Source organism: Alexandromys fortis, unplaced genomic scaffold (assembly GCF_014885135.2).
Source record: "Alexandromys fortis isolate MF-2015 unplaced genomic scaffold, M_Fortis_MF-2015_v1.1 scaffold_16, whole genome shotgun sequence".
Classification (NCBI taxonomy): domain Eukaryota; kingdom Metazoa; phylum Chordata; class Mammalia; order Rodentia; family Cricetidae; genus Alexandromys; species Alexandromys fortis.
In genome coordinates, this window is record NW_026067893.1 from 1,788,890 (window position 1) to 1,809,475 (window position 20,586).

The window sequence follows — 20,586 nt, forward strand, 5'->3', positions numbered from 1 at the left end:
AACCAGGTGTGATGCACACCTGTAATCCAGCACCCAGGTGTGGTGCACACCTGTAATCCAGCACCCAGGTGTGATGCACACCTGTAATCCAGCACCCAGGTGTGGTGCACACCTGTAATCCAGCACCCAGGTGTGGTGCACACCTGTAATCTAGCACCCAGGTGTGGTGCACATCTGTAATTCAACACTTGGGAAGTCAAGGGTGGATGATCAGAAATTTAAGATCACCTTTGGCTATAAAGAGTGTTCAAGGCCAGTCTAGTCTACTCAAGACTCTGTCACTTTAAAAAAAAAAAGGCAAAAAAAGAAAAATAGAAAAAAAAACTAAAATAAAATACAGGAATAAAGAAAGTCTCTTGCTTTCTTCATGAGCGCAGAGGAAGGTCAGGCAAGGACAGAACCAGAAGCAGCCATTTAAGGTCAAGAAGAGAGCTCCCAACCTGTGGGCACCTTGATCCTGGTCTTTTAAGTCTGTGGTATTTCACAGCCCTGCAGACTGGGGCATGTGCCATCACCACCCAGTTGGCTGGCCTTGAACGGGTCAGTGAGCTTCTGCCTGCCTTCGCCTGAAGCTAATAAAAGTCCATGCTCATAGAATATAGCCAAAGACTGAGTTAACATGCTCAAGGCCCTTATGCTACTGTACTAATATTAGCTATTCATATCAGCATAAATGGAGCAGGCCCAGGCACACTTAGTGAATGTCAGAGCAATGCAAAAAATCAGAACTCCTAAGTAAGAAGTCTAAGAAGAAAGCGGTGCCTGGAAGGAAGGTGGCATGGAGCAATGCTGACCTAAGGGGTGAAGAGGGAGAAGGGGCAACTATTCTGGAGAGGAAGGCACACAGGAGAAGCAGCAAACAAAGTCTTCTGGCTTGCATGGAGATTTTGGAGAGGAGAGGTTCTCATTTTTACCCCTGCAGAGAGAGAGAGAGAGAGAGAGAGAGAGAGAGAGAGAGAGAGAGAGAGAGACACACACACACACACAGAGAGAGAGAGAGAGAGAGAGAGAGAGAGAGAGAGAGAGAGAGAGAACACTAGTATTAGGGGCTGGCACTGTGGATTATGTTCATTGTTAAATAAATGCTGATTGGCCAGTAACTGGGCAGGAAGAGATTGAGCTCAAAAACCAGACTAAGAAAATTCTGGAAAGAGGAAGAGTAGAGTCAGGAGTCACCAGCCAACTTCAGAGATGCAAGATGGGAATGCTATACTAAGAAAAGGTATCAAGCCACATGGCTAAACATAGATAAGAATTGTGAGTTAATTTGAGTGTAAGAGTTAGCTAGAGCCGGGTGGTGGTGGTGCACGCCTTTAATCCCAGCACTTGGAAGGCAGAGGCAGGTGGATCTCTGTGAGTTCGAGGCCAGCCTGGTCTACAAGAGCTAGTTCCAGGACAGGAACCAAAAGCTACGGAGAAACCCTGTCTCAAAAAAGAAAAAAAAAAAGAGTTAGTTAGAGTTAGCTAGTAATAAACCTGAGCTATTGGTTGAACATTTATAACTTATATTAAGCCTCCGAGTCAATTATTTGGGAATCATCTGTTGGGTACTGAGAACTGGTGGGTGGGATAGAAATTTCCAGCTATAGCCTGGGATGGTTAAGAGCACAGGCCTCTCTTCCAAAAGATCCTGGTTTGATTCCTATCACCCTCATGGAGGCTCACAACCATCTTTAACTCCATTTCCAGAGAATCTGACTCCCTCTTCTGGCCTCCATGGATACCAGGCACACACATGAGTGCCCCTGCACCTCCATGGACACATTCTTGAATTCTTTCATTGCTTCCTAGCCAGGCAGAGCCAATACCAGTCCACAGTGTCTGCCTCAAGATCCCTGGATGCAGGCAAAGAAACCTAGATCCTGAGGTACAAGACATATGCTGTCACCAAGTCATTTTGGTTCCTGAAGTCCTAATCTCCTTGTCCATAAAATGACCCAGGTAGTGGGTAGATTGACGTGAAAGGTCTAGATGACAGTCAGTGTTTTTTCTTTGTTTGTTCTCATTTTTTATTTTTGTGTGTCTTTTTTTTTTTTTTTTTTTTTTTTTGACAGGGTTTCTCTTTGTAACAGTCCTGGCTGTCCTGGCATCTGCTTTGTGGACCAGGCTGGCCTCGAACTCACAGAGATCCACCAGCCTCTGCCTCCCAAGTGCTGGGATTAAAGACACATGCCACTGGGGGCTGGAGAGATGGTTCAGTGGTTAAGAGCATTGCCTGCTCTTCCAAAGGTCCTGAGTTCGATTCCCAGCAACCACATGGTGGCTCACAACCATCTGTAATGGGGTCTGGTGCCCTCTTCTGGCCTGCAGGCATACACACAGATGGAATATTGTATACATAATAAATAAATATTTTTAAAAAAAGACACATACCACTGCTACCTGACTAGAGTTTAAGTTTTTAAGGTGAAATCTATTATTAAAATATTGGAAAGTAGGTAACTCGGAAGATGGCTCTGTGGATAAGAACACTTGCGGGGCAAGCATTGAAACCAGAGCCAGAATCCCAGCATTGTGAAGAAGGAGGCAGGAAGATTCCTGGGCCTTACAGGCGGCCAGCCTAGCTCTAGGTTCAATGAGAGACTCTGTCTGAAGGGAATAAGGCAGACTGTGACAAAACAGGACACCCAGCATCCTCCTCTGATCTTTGCCTGCACACAAGAACATACACATGTGATATATACTGCATACACACTCTCTCTCTCTCTCTCTCTCTCTCTCTCTCACACACACACACACACACACACACACACACACACACACACTAGACCCTGGTAATTAAGCGGACTGAGAAAATCCACAGCCCAGAAGTAACTTAGCATCAGGTTCCCAGCCTTTGTTTTAAAGGATACAATGTTATCATAGTGGGTAGTGGGTGTCTGATGTTGCAGCCGTTTGGAACTGACTTGAATCTCTATCAGAGCCTAGTGGTCTCAGCATGGTACTCACAGAAATTGTTCTGGAGGGCAGAAGGGAAGATGCTATCGAACACAGTACAGAAAACAGGTCTTGTCTCGCTTCTGGTCAGACTTGCCTAAATGAAAGGACAATCGGATGACCCCAGGTAAAACAAGCAGCCTCCACCTAAGCAGCCGGCTCCCCCAGGCTCAGTCACAGGATGAGAGACCTCCCAGGATCATCTGGCATCCTCTAGCAATAATGACAGGCCATATTGGATGGGCCGAGGCTGCATCTCGGAGAGTATGTGTGCTTGTACATGTGTTTGTATTGTGGAAGCCAGAGATTGATGCTGGGGTGTCTTCTGCTATCACTTTCCACCTTTATTGTCCTGAAACAGAGTCTCTCACTGAGTCTGAAGTCAGACTGATAGCTAGTAAGCCCCAGGACAATCCCCTGCCTCTGCCCATCAGAGTTCTGGGCTTACAGGTACACTGCTTTTCACATGGGTTCTGGGAAATTGAACTCAGGTTGTCATGCTTGCACACCAAGTATTCTTATCCTCTGAGCCACCTCTCTAGCTCCTTGCTCTGCTTTGACAATATATACGTATAATATTTTAATTAATTCTTTGAGAATTTCACACATGCATATAGGTATTTTGATAGTGTCCACTAGTCACTACCTCCCATTTCTTTAACTTCTTCCAGATCTACTATCTACCTTTTCACGCCTTCCCAACTTCATGTTGCTGCGCCACATTGGGCATCAGATGTAGACAATTACAATAAAGTACTCCCACACTAGCTCAGAATGGAGTATAATAAGGGTTCTTTATTTAGGGGTAGACTCACAGATCGACAGTCCTTTGCACAAGCAGGGAACAAAAACCGAATCCAGCAGCCCAGACCTGCTCAGGTGTCTACATCTGTTTATATGGTACATGTGGCCACGCTCAGAGTGTGCCAGTGTCTGAAAGGCTATTGGCTTAAGGAGTTCCCATGGCACCCTTGTGCTGTTGTTGTTGCTGTTGCTTCTATAACACACTGAGTCCAGCTGCTTGGAGTAGACTCATGAGGGTATGGCCTTAAAGAGCACTGTCCTGCCCTCCAACAGTCATTGGTGGTGAATGGCTCCTTAGGTAGGGGTCTGTAGTTTTGATTGGTTTGATCCAGTTTAATGTGCAGGCAGCTGCAGCGCTGTGAGTTCCTGGGTATAGTGGTCCTATCATGGCCAGAAGACAGCATTTTACTGCAGTTTTCCTTGATCTCTGGCCCTTTCCACACCCCCTCCCAAGACAGTTCCTGAGACTTGGACAAGGGTTGTAGGGTTACGATATAGATGTCGCATTGTGGTTGTTGTGCAGCTTTCTGCTGGTCTATGTGGAGCAAAAGCACAACTCCCCAATGGCTGGTTCTATTTTCTTCCTCTTTTGCCCCAACGTGTCTGTCTACACACGTTATAAAATAATTATCTTATTTTTACTCCAAACACATTTCTTTGAGAAATGACATTCCATTTCTTCTGACCTCTACAGGCACAAATATACACACAGGCAAAACACTCATACACATAAACAAAACAAATAAATCTAAAAAAGAATTGCTGGAGTCTAGGGAGCTAGGAGTGCAGCCCAGCTGATATTGTGTTTACCTTGAGTGTACAAAGACCTGGATGCTACCTCCAGCACTACAGAAAGTGTGAATAGTAGAGTCAGGAAGACTTGGATTCTGAGGTCATCCTTGGCTGTGTTCAAGACCAGCCTAGGATACATGAGACCATGTCTCTAGAAAGATAGATGATGGATAGATAGATAGATAGATACATAGATACATAGATAAATGGGTAGGTAGATGATGGATGGATAGATAGATAGATAGATAGATAGATGATAGATAGAGATGGTAAATACATAGATAGATGATAGATGGATAGATACATAGATGGATGGTAAGTAGATAGATGATGGATGGATAGATAGATACATAGATAGATATGATTGATAGATGATAGATAGATACATAATAGATGGGTAGGTAGATAGATGATGGATGGATGGATAGATAGATAGATAGATAGATAGATAGATGATAGATACATACATAGATAGATGGGTAAGTAGATAGATGATGGATGGATAGATAGATACATAGATAGATAGAGATGGTAGATAGATAGATGATAGATAGATAGATAGATAGATAGATAGATAGATAGATAGACAGATAAGATACAGAGAGGGCTAGTGGGATGGCTCCAATGGCGGAGGCCATGGCACCAAGCCTGACAACCCGAGTTTTATCATTGGAAAGCACAGAGGAGAGAGGAAAATTGCCCTCTGACCTCTACATGAACTTGTGGTTTGCCTACCTCTCCCTAATAAGTAAATTTTGAAAAGGATTAACATTTTAAAAGAGACAAAAAGAATATGTAGTCAGAATATGAGGCTTGGAGGCACAAGCCTATACATTGCGGGAGCCTGAGGCAGGAGGATTAGAAATTGAAAGCCTGTCTAGAAAAGTCAGTGTTTCAAAATAAAAGAGGGTGGGACGTACATCTCCGTGGAGAGCTTGCTTAGCAGACGTGAGACCCTAGGATCCACTGCGGGGAATAAGTTGAAGGGATGTAGAGCAGAGGCTCAGAATGGAGCTGCGGGTAAGTTTTAAACATTGTGTATTAGGCAACACCAAGCAAATCTTCAGATGAGGCTGATGTCCTGCTCGTGGCAGTTGTTTGGTGTCTGGTTGGTGCACGGCCCTAAGTCTCTAGAGTCAAGATGTTGGGAGAATCTGACTGGCCCATAAAGTGGCCTTCCTCCTTGTCTTAGGTAGAGTTTTATTGCTGAGAAGACACCATGACCAAGCCAACTCTTATAAAGAAAAACATTTAATTGGGGCTGGGTTACAGTTCAGATGTCTAGTCCTCTGGCATCGTGGAAGAAAGTATGGCAGTGTGCTGGCAGACATGCCGGAGAAGGAGCTGAGAGTTTTACAGGTTTGAGCTTCAGAGACCTCAGAGGCCCCCCCACCCCCAGTGACACTACTCCTCCAGCAAAGCCACGCCTACTTCTACAAGGCCACACCTCCTAATAGTGCCGCTCTCTGGGCCTATGGGGCCATTTTCTTCCAAACCACCACCTCCTCTTTCCTGATTTCAGGGATCAGACAAGCCCCTTGGACAGGGAACCAGAGCAGGCTTCCTCTCTGAGGTATTTGCAGCTCGGTCTTCAGTGATACATACTGTGGACATGGAAGAATGTCCCTATTCACAGTTTCTGAGGACATGAGATGCTACAGCCACACTTGAATACTCCATCCTTCCCAAAAGCTGTTTATAGTCCTATGTCCTCCTCCTTAGGAACATTATTTTATTTTATTAGCTTTTTTACAGAAGTCGAACAGATTAAAGGGGCTCAGTTTTCCCTTTGAGAAGTCATGCTGATTTAATGAGTCAGTGTTTGCAAAGCACTGGTTTTCTTGAAGAGGGAGGGTTATATAGTGAACTGAGCAGCAGGGTTAGGACTCAGTCTCTCTGCTGGGTCTTCCTTCTTCGGAGACTGGTCACATGGGGGTCGCAGGGTCATTAACAGCCCTGGTGGCTCTAGGGCCACAGGTCTCTATTTCTTTTAGAGAAGAGCTTGTTGGCAAACTCAAAACAATCATCTTTGACAAACAATTGTGAGCCTGTCTACTTTCTTATCTTCCCTATGCAAATCTGAGTACCCACAATGCCCCAGGCTCTTTCTTCCCAGCGGCTGCCTTTCCTTGCCAACCTGAGGGGTGCTAATGAGTGGCCTGGACTGTGCCTTTTGCCCCTCTGCTTTCCTTTATTCTTTTGGTCTGGCTTGTATAAAAGTTCACAGAAAGTTTCTGGGGATAAAACCCTACTCTCTTGCACTTGGTTCCGTAGCTTCAGGTCAACGACAACAACTTCTCCCCTATTTTAGAGGAAGTAGCGACTACATAGGAACAATTTTCTGTACTTGTTTTATTCTCAAGTATTTCTCAAATATCATATGGGCTTCTTTGTTTTCTCAAACATAATGCAACTGAATCCCAGAAGGCCATCTGCCTAGGTACCGACACCACACTGTTGACTATTACACTGCCCTTATGACGACTGGAGTCGGAGCTTCAGTGCTTAGAATAGAATTACCAGGTTAACTGCCTTGCCTCCTCCAAGGCTTCTTGTTGGTGGGCATGCTCCATCATCAAGGCTCCTGCCTGGACCTATGCTCTCATTTCTGTCTTATTGCTCCTAAGCATCCTCAGAAATGGGAGGATTGCACTCCTTAGAATTAGGTTTATGGGAGGGATTGGTTGGTTGTGTGCGTAATCTCAATACTGAGGAAGGAGGATCTTGAGTTGGAGGCTGGTCTGGAGAAAAAACATCAACACCCTCTCTTTAAAAAGCAAAAATCTCAGGGAAGCAGAGACAGGCAGATCTTTGCAAGTTCAAGGCCAGCCTGGTCTACAACGGAAGTTTCAGGACAGCCAAAGATACACAGAGAAACCCTGTCCAAAATAAGAAAAAAAAAGGAAGAAAAAGAAGAAGGAAGAGGAGGAGGAAGAGAAGAGGAGAAGGAGGAGGAGGAGGAGTAAGAAGAAGAAAGAAAGAAAGAAAGAAAGAAAGAAAGAAAGAAAGAAAGAAAGAAAGAAAACGTAAAAAGAAAAAATCTTTCTTGGCAGAGCACATGCCTGGCATGCATGAATACCATATAGAAATATGGGCCAATATGGGCCTACATCAGGCCTAGGTTGGTGATGCCCTCCTGTAATTCCAACACAGCAGAGGTCATGACTTGAACATCAGAAATTCAAGGGAATTTTCCATTTCATAGTATGTTCAAGGTGAGTCTAAGATAGATGAGTCACTGTTTCAAAATAAGTAAGTAAATAACAATAAAACAAAACCAAGAAGCGTAGAAAGCTTTGAGTGGGGGCCTGAGATAGTACTGTCTGGGCACCAGGTGGTATCTTCTTCCTTCTCCATGACAGCTGAGTAAGGTGGGCTGTAGAGAAGAGATTCTTCTAGACAGTGATCTCGTCCCTTCATGTGAAAACACATCACACTTTTGGTGCAGGAAGCTCTCAGAGCCTTGCATGTAGTAGGCGTTGCTATCTACTTGTTGAATAAATGGCTCCAGCTGTTTCTCAGGCAGATGCTTTGAGACACAAATGTAGCCTGTTAGGAAGATACACATTTATAGCCAGGCTTCCTGGAAAACTTTCTAGTTCTTTGTGAACTTGAAAATGTTTAGTAAAAACCAGCTTCCTTTTCCTTCTCCCAGAATACTTCACCTGGAGAATTTCAAGGAGCTGAATACCTGCTGGTACTTTCCAATCACCGTTCTAAGCATTGATGTATCTCTAATTCCCTAACGATAGGAGTCCAACCTCTTCCTTTGCACCTTTATTTATTAAAAAAGAGATAGGCAGGAACTGGACAGTGGCTCAGTGGTCAAGAACACTGGCTGCTCTCCCAGAGGACCCAGGTTCCATTTCCAGCACCTACATAATGGCTCACAACCATCTGTGATTCCAACAGGGGATCTGATGCCGTCTTCTGGCCTCTGTAGACATGTGACACACATACATGCATTGCCAGAAAAATATCCATACAAATAAAATGAAAGCTTTTTTTTATTAAGTTTTAAAGAAATCCGGGTCTCAAGGAGATGCCTCCCTTCATTTTTCAAGACAAACATCTTGTCAGACACCACTGCCTAAAACACTTTTCTTTTTCTTCTTCAGGATAACAACTTAGGTCCTTTATTAGCCTGACTTATAGCAGGTAACTCTGAAATATAAAAAGATAAAGAAGAAAATGTACAACTATGCCTTGTGGGTGATTCTGAGGCGGTCACTAGAGTCCATTGATCACTACCACAGATTTCGGTGCTGGGTGGTTCTGGTTGACCCTGGTCTGGGGTGCTTCCTGGCTTAGAGAATACCAACAAATGACTGAGCCTTAGTTCCTCCTCCAAAATATGGGCTTTTCAGTTACTGACTGAAGCATAAGAAACACACCCAAAGAGATGCAAAAATAAGGACACTGATGGCAAATATTTCTTGGCTGTGCTGGCGATTTGCCAGGCAACATTTAAAGCATTTTATTTTAGTTAGCCAATACTTACAGGCACAAGAGCTAAACTTATTTTTCAGACAAAATATTGAGGCACAGGGGAATAATCGAACGTGTCTGGAGATGATTGTCTAGTAAGGAATAGATCTAGATGGTGCATGTATGAGTTATGTAACCTGATTGACTCCAGAGCCCATATTTGCTTTATTTCTTTATTCATTGCCCATTTCTTTGCTTGGTTTTGCTCCATTTTTTTTAAATGAAAGGACCTATAGAACTACTGAGTTATGCCATTCTAAGATTCCTTTAAAACTGAATGCTTCATATTCAAAATAAGTAATTCACTGACAAAACTTAGTCTCTTGATACAAGGCACAGGCTGAGAAATGCAATCAGTTGTTTCGAATGTAAATAGACTGATCCAAAGGTTGACTTTCTGCATATTGGCTGGCACTTGTTCAGCAAGAGCTTGGGGTTCATTTATTTTATTTATTATTTATTTCCCCAACCGCTATCCTGCATGATTGGGGTTAGTAACAAGACAAGACTGAACTCCCCACCACTGGCAACTTTGCAAGTGAAAGTTCTTACAAACGCCAGTTTACCCTGGTTTTCAATTAATTATTATCAAACACCCCGATTTACTCTTAGAAAGACTTCCTTTCTCTTTGCCTCCTCTTCTCCGACGCAATTATTTTTGAAATGACGTATCACAGTAAGCTAGATTGTCTTCCTCATAGTCTGAGACGATCTTGGAGCTTTCTCCCAGCGAGGTCCACCTCCTACTTCTTTGGGGAATGAAAGGGGAGATGGCAGAGGACTGTGCTTCTGCCATCCTGACTCTGCTCTCTAATGCCTCCAATAAGAGCAAGTGGGCAGAGGCATAGAGTAGGAGAGCATCCCTAAGGCTCAGAGAGACTTTCAATTCATTTCTCTGCCATCATCTACACAGTCCCAAAGGACTTTCTCTAGCCAACTCTAGGAAGCCTGGGTAGAGAGCAAAATGCAACTTTGAGTCAGGAGACCAGGACTGCAGCCAAGAGGCCCCCACTAACTAGCTGTCTGCAGCCCAGAGCCCCCCACTAACTAGTTGTTTGCAGCCCAGAGGCCCCCACTAACTAGTTGTTTGCAGCCCAGAGGCCCCCACTAACTAGTCTGCAGCCCAGAGGCCCCCACTAACTAGTTGTCTGCAGCCCAGAGGCCCCCACTAACTAGTGGTCTAATCCTTAATAAGTTGCTTTGTCTTTCCCGGCTCATTTTCCTCATCTGTCAAGTCAAATGAAGTTTCTGGAATAGATGATCTCTAAAACCCTTCCAGCTCTACGGTTCTATTCTGGGTCTCTCTGCACCTGCAGATAGACATGTGGGGGCAGGAAGGGCATTGGGAGGGGGAGGGATGTCACACAGGACATAAAACACTGTCACCTGGAAGAGCCCTATGTCCTTATGTGTGCAGCACAGCACAAATGTGTCTCAGATTATCCAAATAATTGAGTGAATTCCCTCCTTTCTTTTGCGAATGGACCACAGCCTTCGTTTGGCTGGGAACAGCAGCTGCTTCCCTGAAATTTCCATCCAGGGCTTTCCATCCTCCACTGTGTCCTCTGGGAAACCTGTCATGTTTTTTCTGGATGGATGCCCATAGAATTTTAATCCAGCCAGAGAGAGAGGGAGGGAGAGAGGGAGGGAGAGAGAGAATAAGAAGAAAAGGAAAAAGGAGGAGGAGGAGAGAGGGAAGAGACGGGAGGAAGACAGACAGGCAGGGAGTAGGGGGCACAGAACTCCATACACAACAAAAAGCAAAAAGTAGTAGTATGGATTGACTTTTTGTTTAATTGGTTTATTTCAAGTGCTTGGAGCGTAGATGGGCATCTGCTAACAATATTATTTGTACTGCAGAGTTCTGACCAAAGCCAGTGAGTTCACATAGTTAATTGGTTCATCTAGATGATGCAGAAGACAGCCTGTGTTGGAGACCTCCAGGGTGCTACCTTGGTCCTGACATTTCTAGACACTGAATAAATCTCTACTTCATCTCAGATAGTCCCATGTCTTCCTTTCCCAAGTCAGCATTTGTAGATCCAAAGCAGCAATGGTGGTGTGTCTGCCTTCAGAACTTAAGTTCCCCCAACTTTAAAAGATACAATGTCCCAACTAAGTTGTAGAAAGAGTTGCCCCTTTTCCCTAGCAATAAAAAAGTGATTCCTGAACTCTTATCCCAGACTGTTGTCAGACAACTTTGAGATGCGGAAACTGGATTTTGTTCACTCCAAATCAGGTTGGTCAGTGCAGGACAGTGGGCTCCTGAGAAAAGCTCCTGACTTCACGTTTCCCCTGCCATCTCATGTTGTTTGGAAAACACAAATGAAAACGAATGTTAGATTCTCAGAATGTTTTGGCATTAACATTAAGGGCATAGCCCTGTGTCACTTTGAGCAACTTCCATCCCTTGGGGATTCCAGAAACTCAAAGCAGGAGTGATGGGGAAGTAAATTTAGAGCCTTGAGAAACTGGTGAAGACTTGGAACACCCCTGAGGTCACAGACAGAGAGGAGTTCGAATTTTGTATTTATTGACCTGTGGCTTGGACAAGTTATTGAACCTCCATTCATTTAGCCCTAACCTGAAAAGTTGCTACATTACTGAGAAACAGAATATTTAATGTGTTTAGACACCAAATATGCTAGCGCTCAAAACAAACAACAAACAAATGAACAAAAGCTCTCGAGAGTTCAAAATGTAGCTCTAAGAAAGTCTCTAAAAGTGGAGGGGTAGGGCCGGCTGCCCAGAATCAGAAAGAAGTTAGCCACTTTTTTTTTTTTTAAAGACTTCCTCCAGGCCTTGAGCACGCAGGTAGCAGGTGTGTCTGCCTACTGACCCCCCCCCCCGCCCCCATGTCCTAGGAGGCTGCAGAATCAATCCTAAGGCCTAGGGGCCTGGATCCATCTAAGGTTGCTTAGTTCTGTCTGGGCTGTTGCTGGGGTCCCAGTGCTACTGGGGGCGGGGAGGACTCTCATTTGCTCCTAAGCGGGAGTCTGGGTGCCCCAGGCTGGTGTTTCCTAGCCACCCACCGCCTGGTGAGTGGGTGTGTGTCTTTGGGCTGGAATTCAGGATCCTCACTCTGAGCACTGCTCCCGGCCGGGCCGGCCGAGCTCAGCAAGCAAATAAAGCGCTCAATCAGGAGCATCCGAGGCGTCAGGAGTCCTTCTTCACCGACGTGGTCATTGGGGCCAAGAAGCGGGGAGGTTACAGCGGACTGGATCGCGGAGGAGGGACCCTTTTTTTCTCTCCGCTTCCTGTGTTCCTCCCAGCTGGGCAGCGACAGCGGACGTCGCTGGCAGTTGCCACCGGGTCGCCCGGGAGGTGTCCGGCATGAGGGTTTCCTCCACAGAGGTATCTTTGGGCTCTCAATCTGCCCCCTCAGTGGACACCATTCAACACAATCACCCTGAGTATTCCTAGTCATATACTCAAAGTCCGAGGTCTGCCTTGGAACCGATCAAGCGCGGTTACCCCTAAGCGGCCGGAGGTTGCACAGGGAGGAGAGCGGTTTCCCGGTTTGGTCCGCCCCTTCCACGTTCAACAGTCCCGAGGGACCGCTGCGGTGGCCTGGAGGTGACAGCCGGGCGGTGGGGAGGGCTCAGAGCCCCTCGGAGGCCGCCACACACACTCGCTGCCCTCCCCACTCACTCCCTGCCTCCCACCTTCTCTCCAAGACCCCCGCCCCTCCCCCGCCCGCCTCCTCCCCATTCTTGGAATTGTGTGGAAAAATTCTCAGCCAAACCTCCCACCTCTCCTCTCCTCTCCCCCCCACCCCACTCCCTTTTTAAAACCCCCTTTCCTCCGCGGCCCCTGCACTCTTTGTGAATGAGGGCCGGGAATACGGCCCTTCCCCCGCCCAGGAGCCACGCCAGACCGCCGCACTCAGAGGACTGTTTCTTAATAGTCCAATTAGATAATTGCCATCTTTCACTCCTTTTGCTCCGCATTTCCCATAAAGGAATGAATGGGGAGAGCGGCGTGGAGAGGGCTTCTGCCCCGGCAAGGTGACGAGAAGGGCTGGAGCAAGCTCCTTGCACAAGGCCATGCGCTTGAATTGAATCATTGTGGCCTAATCAATGCTGTTATTGGATTACTGGCTGTTGCTTTTCTCAAAGACATTGTAGCAAGACAATGAAATAGCTGGGGGAAACTTTTTTTTTTTTTGAAGCAGATCTCACAGTTGAGATTCTCTCCCTCTCTCTCTCTCTCTCTCTCTCTCTCTCTCTCTCTCTCTCTCTCTCTCTTTCCCCCTCCCCCCCCCCCTTTCCTGCTGGACTCTGAGTACAAAGCTGCCCTTTGAATGGGCTGCCTCAGGGCTGCTGGAGGTGCAGGCATGAAAAAAAAATCCAACTGAGGCTCCAGGAAGAGGGGCGGTAGTTTAAGATGGCTGTCAGCATCGAGGTGTGTTAAGGAGTCGCTTGGGGAGAAAGCTTGGCTTTTTTGGAGTGTGTGTGTGGGAGACTTTAGGGGGAAACTTTTCTCCTCCCCCTTCCCTCCCCACCCAGAGGCAATTGCTTTCTTCAGCGACGAGAACTGAGGGGGTACCCTCCCCCCCATTCAGCTCTATATGGAGAGCCTGGAGGAAACCCCCTTTAGCCAGTATGTGAGCAGGAAGGTCAAAGGCAAAGAGAAAGTTAATAATGCCTGCTAATGGTGCTAACAATTCAGGATGAATCTTGTCAAAAGTTTTTCTGGAAGTGTGGGTCTTTGATTGTGTTTCCCGAAAGCAAGACCAATCATTTCCGTTTATTCACTGGCTAAACCCCTACTTGATTGGGGACAAGGACAGAAACCATCCATTACGATCTGATATATTATCCAAACAATTTAGTGTATTCATGAGGTAACTGAAACGTGGGGGCTGCGAAATTACCCGTAATCAATTGCAACAGCGAGTGTGCGTCCCCCCGGGTGTCGGACAACCACAACTCGGCCGTCTCAGTAACAGGCGGAGCCGCCGCGTTTCGGAGTTGCGCTGTTCGCTACCTGATCGCCAGCCTGGGGGACACTGGACGTGCTCAGAGGACGCGGACGCTGACGAGGCGGCCTCGCCACTGCTCCACCGGGATCCTGGACCAGACCAGCCGCCTCTCTGCGAGCGCGCCACTCTCCTGTCGCCGCTGACCCTCCGCGGCCGCCGAAGCCACCCCGCGGGGACATTCATTCTCGCGGGCGAAGGAGCTTAGGGGCTGCGTTGTAGGGGTTTTGTCCCCTTCTGCCTCTTTTTTTCCCTCCCCCTCCCCCCTTTTCTTCTTTTCTGTGTTGTTTTGCCTATGTTCGGGAAACCAGACAAAATGGACGTCCGGTGCCACTCGGACACGGAGGCCGCCAGGGTCTCGAAGACCGCGCACAAGGAGAGCCGGGAGATCAAGGGCGCCGAGGGGAGCCTTCCGGCCGCCTTCCTCAAGGAGCCGCAGGGCGCCTTTTCGGCGTCTGGCGCTTCGGAAGATTGTAACAAAAGTAAATCCAATTCCTCCGCAGACCCGGATTACTGTCGCCGGATCCTAGTCCGAGGTAGGGATGGGCAGGGCTTTGGGGCGCGTTCTTTTGGGGTGATTCCCTGGCCGCAGCTGCGCGCTACCGCCCAGAGCTGGCGAGGACTTGGGAGAAAGTTGTTGCTGGTCTTCTTTCTCGGGTCTGGCCGGCCGCAGGGAACCCGAGCCTGGGGCTCCCCTGAACGCGTTCTCCTGGGGCCTCTGCCCTAGCAGCCCTGAGGGGCCCCGCCAGCCCAGCTACGGAGAGGAACCCAGACGCTGCGAGGAGTGGGCAGGCCACCAAGCTGGGTTTTGGACCCCAGTCCTCCGGGGGACGTGAACGCGTCCTCCGGGATAAGGACCTACCCCGGTAGGCGCCTCCGGGCTTCTGAGCCCTGAAAGGCAGAGCGCACCCAAAAGAACCCTGGGCGTAGAAGCGCAGCCTTCTCCCGCAGGATAGCGCCCGGCCAGTTGGCAGACTGGGCTGAGGGCCCTGTCGCTGAGCTTCCGGCCTGACCGAGGCCGCCTAGAAGACCCGCCGAGCTGGGTCGCGGGGCTGCGGATGCCGCCTTCTTGTTGGATTCGGCCTCGCACAAGGAGCGGCGTGCGCTCCTCCCGGGCAGTAGCGGCGCCAGGCCGCCTTCAGCCGGCGCCGCCCCCGCCAGCCGACAGCCCAGCAAGATAGCCAGGCCCCGCAAACGGGTTTTCGGTCCCTCCTCCTGCTGCCGCCTGGGTAGGAGCGGGCCAGAGACCCTGGATGGGGGTGGGGACCGCAGAAGTGCAGGCTGCTCAGCAGTCTGGGGCCATGCTGGGGTTGGGGTGATCAGTTACGGCCCCCTCTGGGCTACTGGGGACTCGGATCACGCAGCAGAGGCCCCCTAGGCCAGAAGGAACATCCACCTATTTAGAATTCAGTTTCCCCCCTTCAGTGTTTGGGGTCTTCTGCCAAGACAAAGTCTGGTTACTCTTCCATTTAATGCTATGAAGTTAGCCCCTTTGGTCTCCATACAGCCACAGGGGCTCGGCTTCACGGCTGCGGCCACCCCTACCTACACCCGCCGCATCCTATTGGAGACTTGTCCCTAGCTTGCTCGGGGCAAAGAGGAGGAGAAAATTGGAGGGTTCTGGTGGCTGACATGTACCCTTCCCTAGATGCCAAGGGGTCTATCCGAGAAATCATCCTGCCCAAGGGCTTGGACCTGGACCGGCCCAAGAGGACACGCACGTCCTTCACGGCGGAGCAGCTCTACCGGCTGGAGATGGAGTTCCAGCGTTGCCAATATGTGGTGGGCCGGGAGAGAACCGAGCTGGCTCGGCAGCTCAATCTTTCCGAGACCCAGGTACCCAGCTGCCGGGATGCTCACAGCATCAGGCTTCCTCTTCCCAGCACCCCAGCCTGCCTTTCCTCACTGTTTACCTTGCTTTGGATCGAACCTCCCAGGGACATGGAGGAGTTGGGGTGGACAGGATGAGTCTGAGACTTTCTCCTCTTTTTAAAACTGTCTCTTCCTCTCCTCATCCGCAAGTCCTCCATGGTCTAATTTCCGCACACCTTGACTTGGCCCAGGGAACCCCATATTCCGTCCTTTTGGAATTCTCATTGGCTCTCAGTCTTTAGAATTTTTGGATGAATTCTGATTTATCAAAAACTGATCATCCCCCCTCCCGCGCGCTACCGTTTGAATATATACTGGGAATATATTCCCAGTAACATCCCGTTTGGGGACTTTTAGGTTTACCCAACACACCAGTTCTGCAGGAAGAAGGATTAGAAAGCGGTGCCAACTCCCTAAGACCGGCCTTTGCAAATATGGCAGCCCCACTCCTTTAAAAAGACAGCCCTACGCACCACTCTGGGAACCTCAGAGGCACTGTCCTCTGTGATGACAGACAGAGTGTAGGATGGTCAGTGGGGCTGGTGACTTGGGAGCCAGCACTGCACATTGCTAAGATTCTCTCCTTGCCTTAAAGTCCCATGCTGCTCTGGAACTGACCTCGAGAGTCATGAGCTTTACACGACAAGGCTGAGAGGGTTTTCCCTGTGTGGGCTGTTTGGGGGTTGACCAGAGTGTAGGAACAGCTCCTCAGCTCGCTCTCTGGTCTCTTTTCCTATGCCCAGCCCTGAAGCAAGTGGAGAGCATTTTAGGCCTAAAATCCTGGCTGAATACTGAGAACCGAAGACAGGATAGGTGGGGAAAATCTGAGTTTGAGACGGCATAGTAACGTGTTTTGCTGTCTGTGTTAATCCCCTTTAGCTTGCAAAATCTAAATAGGATGTTTATTTATTTTTCCAATATAGCCACTGCCCTCTATTCTAGGTCAGAAGAGATGGAAGGGGAACCGGGCATTGACATGTATTTAGTCTACATCAGGCTTCTAAGACTCCATGACTCCAAAGTCCTCAATAGAGTGCAGAGGAAGTGATAGTTATAACAGTATCGTTAAGGTGGAGAAAGCTTGGCCTATGAAGTCCACCCGGCTTCCACCCACCTTCTCTCTCTAAGGCTGGTTGGTGGTCAGTCTTTGGCCTAACAAGCAAGAAACAACCCCCAAGAGTCTCTAAAAGGCACAGATAGATTTTCTGTGGCCAAATTTGAACTCACTGGTCTATCGACCTGGATCTAGAAAGGCTGAAAAACAGTGTTCCCAGCCACCTCAGCTTCCTGCACAACCTTCCCAGGCCTTGAGATCTCAGGCTATGCTGATTCACCGGTTTGTGAACACAAAACACCTCCGTGGGTATCGCAGCGGCACAGTGAAATATCTGTCTTCCTTCCTTGTTAGTGTGGTGGACGGACACTTCATTTCTTTGCTTTTGTGACCCTCTCTGACCTAGGCCTGCTTGCGTGACCCGGAAGCTTAGCCCAGTGGAATAGTGTCCCCCTCGCGGTGGCTCTTGCTCCACAAGCAGCTTTGGAGCCTTGATCCTCTGCTGTGGGGTGGGGCTGCGGCTAGGGCTGGGGTTAGGGGAGGGTCCCAGTAACCCAGGTACCCCCAACTCCTCCCCCCACCAAAAAAACCCTGCTGCCTTTGACTCTGCTCTTTCCTGCTGCTCTCTTCCACGTTTCCTCCTGCATATCTACGCTCAGGTGAAGGTCTGGTTCCAGAATCGGCGAACCAAGCAGAAGAAGGACCAGGGCAAGGACTCCGAGCTGCGCTCCGTGGTGTCAGAGACCGCCGCCACGTGCAGTGTGCTGCGGCTGTTGGAGCAGGGCCGCCTGCTGTCGCCGCCCGGCTTGCCTGCCCTGCTGCCGCCCTGTGCCACCAGCGCTCTCGGCTCGGCTTTGCGAGGGCCCAGCCTCCCAGCTCTGAGTGCTGGCGCTGCCGCGGGCTCGGCCGCCGCCGCCGCTACTGCCCCGGGCCCCGCAGGCGCCGCGTCTCAGCACCCGCCAGCCGTGGGCGGCGCTCCCGGCCCAGGGCCTGCAGGGCCGGGGGGACTGCATGCTGGAGCACCCGCTGCCAGCCACGGTCTCTTCAGCCTGCCGGTGCCATCGCTTCTAGGCTCTGTTGCCAGCCGCCTGTCCTCCGCCCCGTTGACGATGGCTGGTTCGCTAGCTGGGAATTTGCAAGAACTTTCAGCCCGGTACCTGAGCTCCTCGGCCTTCGAGCCTTACTCCCGGACCAACAATAAAGAAGGGGCCGAGAAAAAAGCGCTGGACTGATTTGAAGTGTTACCCTGTATTTATATTTATAACATCTATTGTGGTGGTATTTATGGACTCATGCGCGCATTAGGCGCCCAGTGCTCCTGCGCTGGCCTTCCTGGCCCCCACTAGGCCTCTGACTGCTCACCCCGCTCCCCCTCCCCACAGGCTACTGATTTCATCCCAACTGAGCTGTTTTTGTTCTCTCTACTTTTCCTTCCTCCAACCCCAGCTTCCTTCTAAACCAGGATTGATCCAAAGAATTGGGGAGAAATACCCGAATTAGCAACCTGGTTCCCCCAGCCTTGCCAGCCAGGGAATGAACAGACTGAGCCTAAGTCAGCCCCCTCCCCCCCCCCTGCACTGCTCCTATGAGTTTTTGCAAGATGAAGTATGTTCGCAGGCCGTCAGGGACTGAGAATGCTTCTTGGTTTCTTTAGGACCCCCCCCCCCAAAAAGGGCCTATCCCCTCTTGTCAGAGAAACCAAGGCTTTTGTGAGTTTCTGGCCCGGGTTTTTAGACCTCAGGATAATTGGTGCAAACACTTGTCCGAAGAGTTCGTGAGTTTTTTCCCTTTAAGGAAGCTCTAATCGCTATCTCCTCGACCCCGAGAAACGATAAATCAAATGTCTTGCTAGGCAAAGGAGGTAATAAATTTGATATAATAGCAATAAAACAAGGGTAATTGTTACATAACACCAGATGAAGTGTTACCTATTTTTAAACACTCATAAATAGTTGAGTTTGCAAAGTATAAGAAATTCGGGCTAGAGACCGCACCACGGGGCAGTGCAAAATTAAAATCCAGAGTGCTGTGACTTTAGCTAGGAACTTAAAGAGGAAAAGCCAGCGATGCCTAGAAGATTCAAAGCAAGATTCAGAATCTTATTTGGGGGGGGGGGGCTGTTCAGAGCCCTGACCCATAGCTTCCTGTTCTTCCCATGAGAGCGCGGTGCCTGGTGGCAGTCCACCAGAAACGAAATTACAGCAGAAGAGCTGGGGTTGGAAGTAAATCAACACCCCAACACCTGCTGTTCGGCTTCTGAACTCTATCTACAAATGCTTTTCATGATGCCGGAAGCTCCCGGATTTCCTAACCCTTGCCTTCCGAAGGACAGGTTGGGGTGTCCGGTGGTGTGGCCTTCACCAGTTCTAGTTCCTGGCTGCCAGTGGTTCCCTGCACGGCACACCAGACACCTCTTCCTCCTCAACCCCAGGGTGTCAGTCATTCAGAGTGAGAACCCTTACCACCACCACGTGGGCGCAGCCTCAGCCCTAACCGCAACCCCAGCCCCCAGAGCCACCTCCACTGCATTTTAACCAAAACCACAGGCCCAGAGCGCGAGGTGCCTCAGTGTCGAGAATGTATTCACCCATCTGAAACAAGCGCAAAACGTTAAAGGAAAATTAGTAACTTTATTGTAAATTATTTACATGCGAAGGTTTTTCCCTTTTCTTTTTCCCATTTCTTTTCTTGTTTCACTTTTTTCCCCCTTTTTGTTCCTTTCTCTCTCTTTTTCTCTCTTTCGCTCTTAGGTAAATAGTGAAGAAAATAACGAACGATTCAAACGCGGGTAGGTGTCACTGAATCCCGGCTACTAACTGTGTTCTGGATGTCTTGGCTCTTTGGATGTTTTTGTATTTATGTGGTGAGAGTGAAAAATATATATCTATGATGATTAAGTGTATTTTTGTCCTATATTTGAAAGATAAAAAAACCACACACACATACACGCACGCACACACGCACAGAAAAAGAGACGGTCCAGCAAATGATGAGTCTCAGGGTTAGGATGCGAGTCCCATTCCGGAAGAGCAGGGAGGAGGGCCCGCAGACCACTGACACTCCGGCAAGTGAACTTTGCCGGGCAGGGGTGGGGGTGGGGGTGGGGCGGCATTTTGTCCCTGAGTGACCTGCCTCTGGTCCTGAGTCCTTTTTGATCTTGCCTTCTTTGTCCGAAATATAGATTTCTCAGTCTTTCTGTCCTGCACAAGTTTCTGTCTAACACTCTCCGTGTTTCTAGCGTTTTCCAGCTGCTTTAACATTGGGATTTTGTACAAATCCGCCGTCCCGGACAAGCAGGATTTTAATTAATTTCTTCTGACTTAGAAATCTCTTGGCCCTTAAACAGAAACCTTGAAAGCGAAAGAACACGAACTAGATATCAATTCCTGGGTGTGTGTGGATGAGGGACTCTTCCTCCCGCTCATAAGACGGAGACTGTGGCCCAGGTCGGAGGCCTTGGTCTGGACTTGGGGATGGTTGGAGTAGTCCCAGAAGATGCTGGCAGTGGACATGACCGCCTCAAAAACTCAAGCAGTGGACATAACGGAGGGTCCACAGGGTGGTATCCCCACAAGTCGGTGTTGCTGGTGCAGAGATCACAGTTTCCAGTCAGTCGCTGCAGGGCAGCCCCTGAACCCCAATTCGAACGCTATGCTTG

At 48.8% G+C, this 20,586-nt stretch overlaps 1 protein-coding gene across 1 annotated transcript; it reads left to right on the forward strand.

Moving 5' to 3' along the window:
* The first annotated feature begins 13,877 nt into the window (after positions 1-13,877).
* On the forward strand, positions 13,878-18,997 carry Vax1 (ventral anterior homeobox 1). The gene is made up of 3 exons (XM_050148414.1): positions 13,878-14,538; positions 15,651-15,838; positions 17,588-18,997. The coding sequence occupies exons 1-3, from the start codon at positions 14,298-14,300 to the stop codon at positions 18,158-18,160; spliced, it is 1,002 nt and encodes a 333-aa protein (XP_050004371.1). The 5' UTR covers positions 13,878-14,297; the 3' UTR covers positions 18,161-18,997.
* Positions 18,998-20,586: the final 1,589 nt, after the last annotated feature.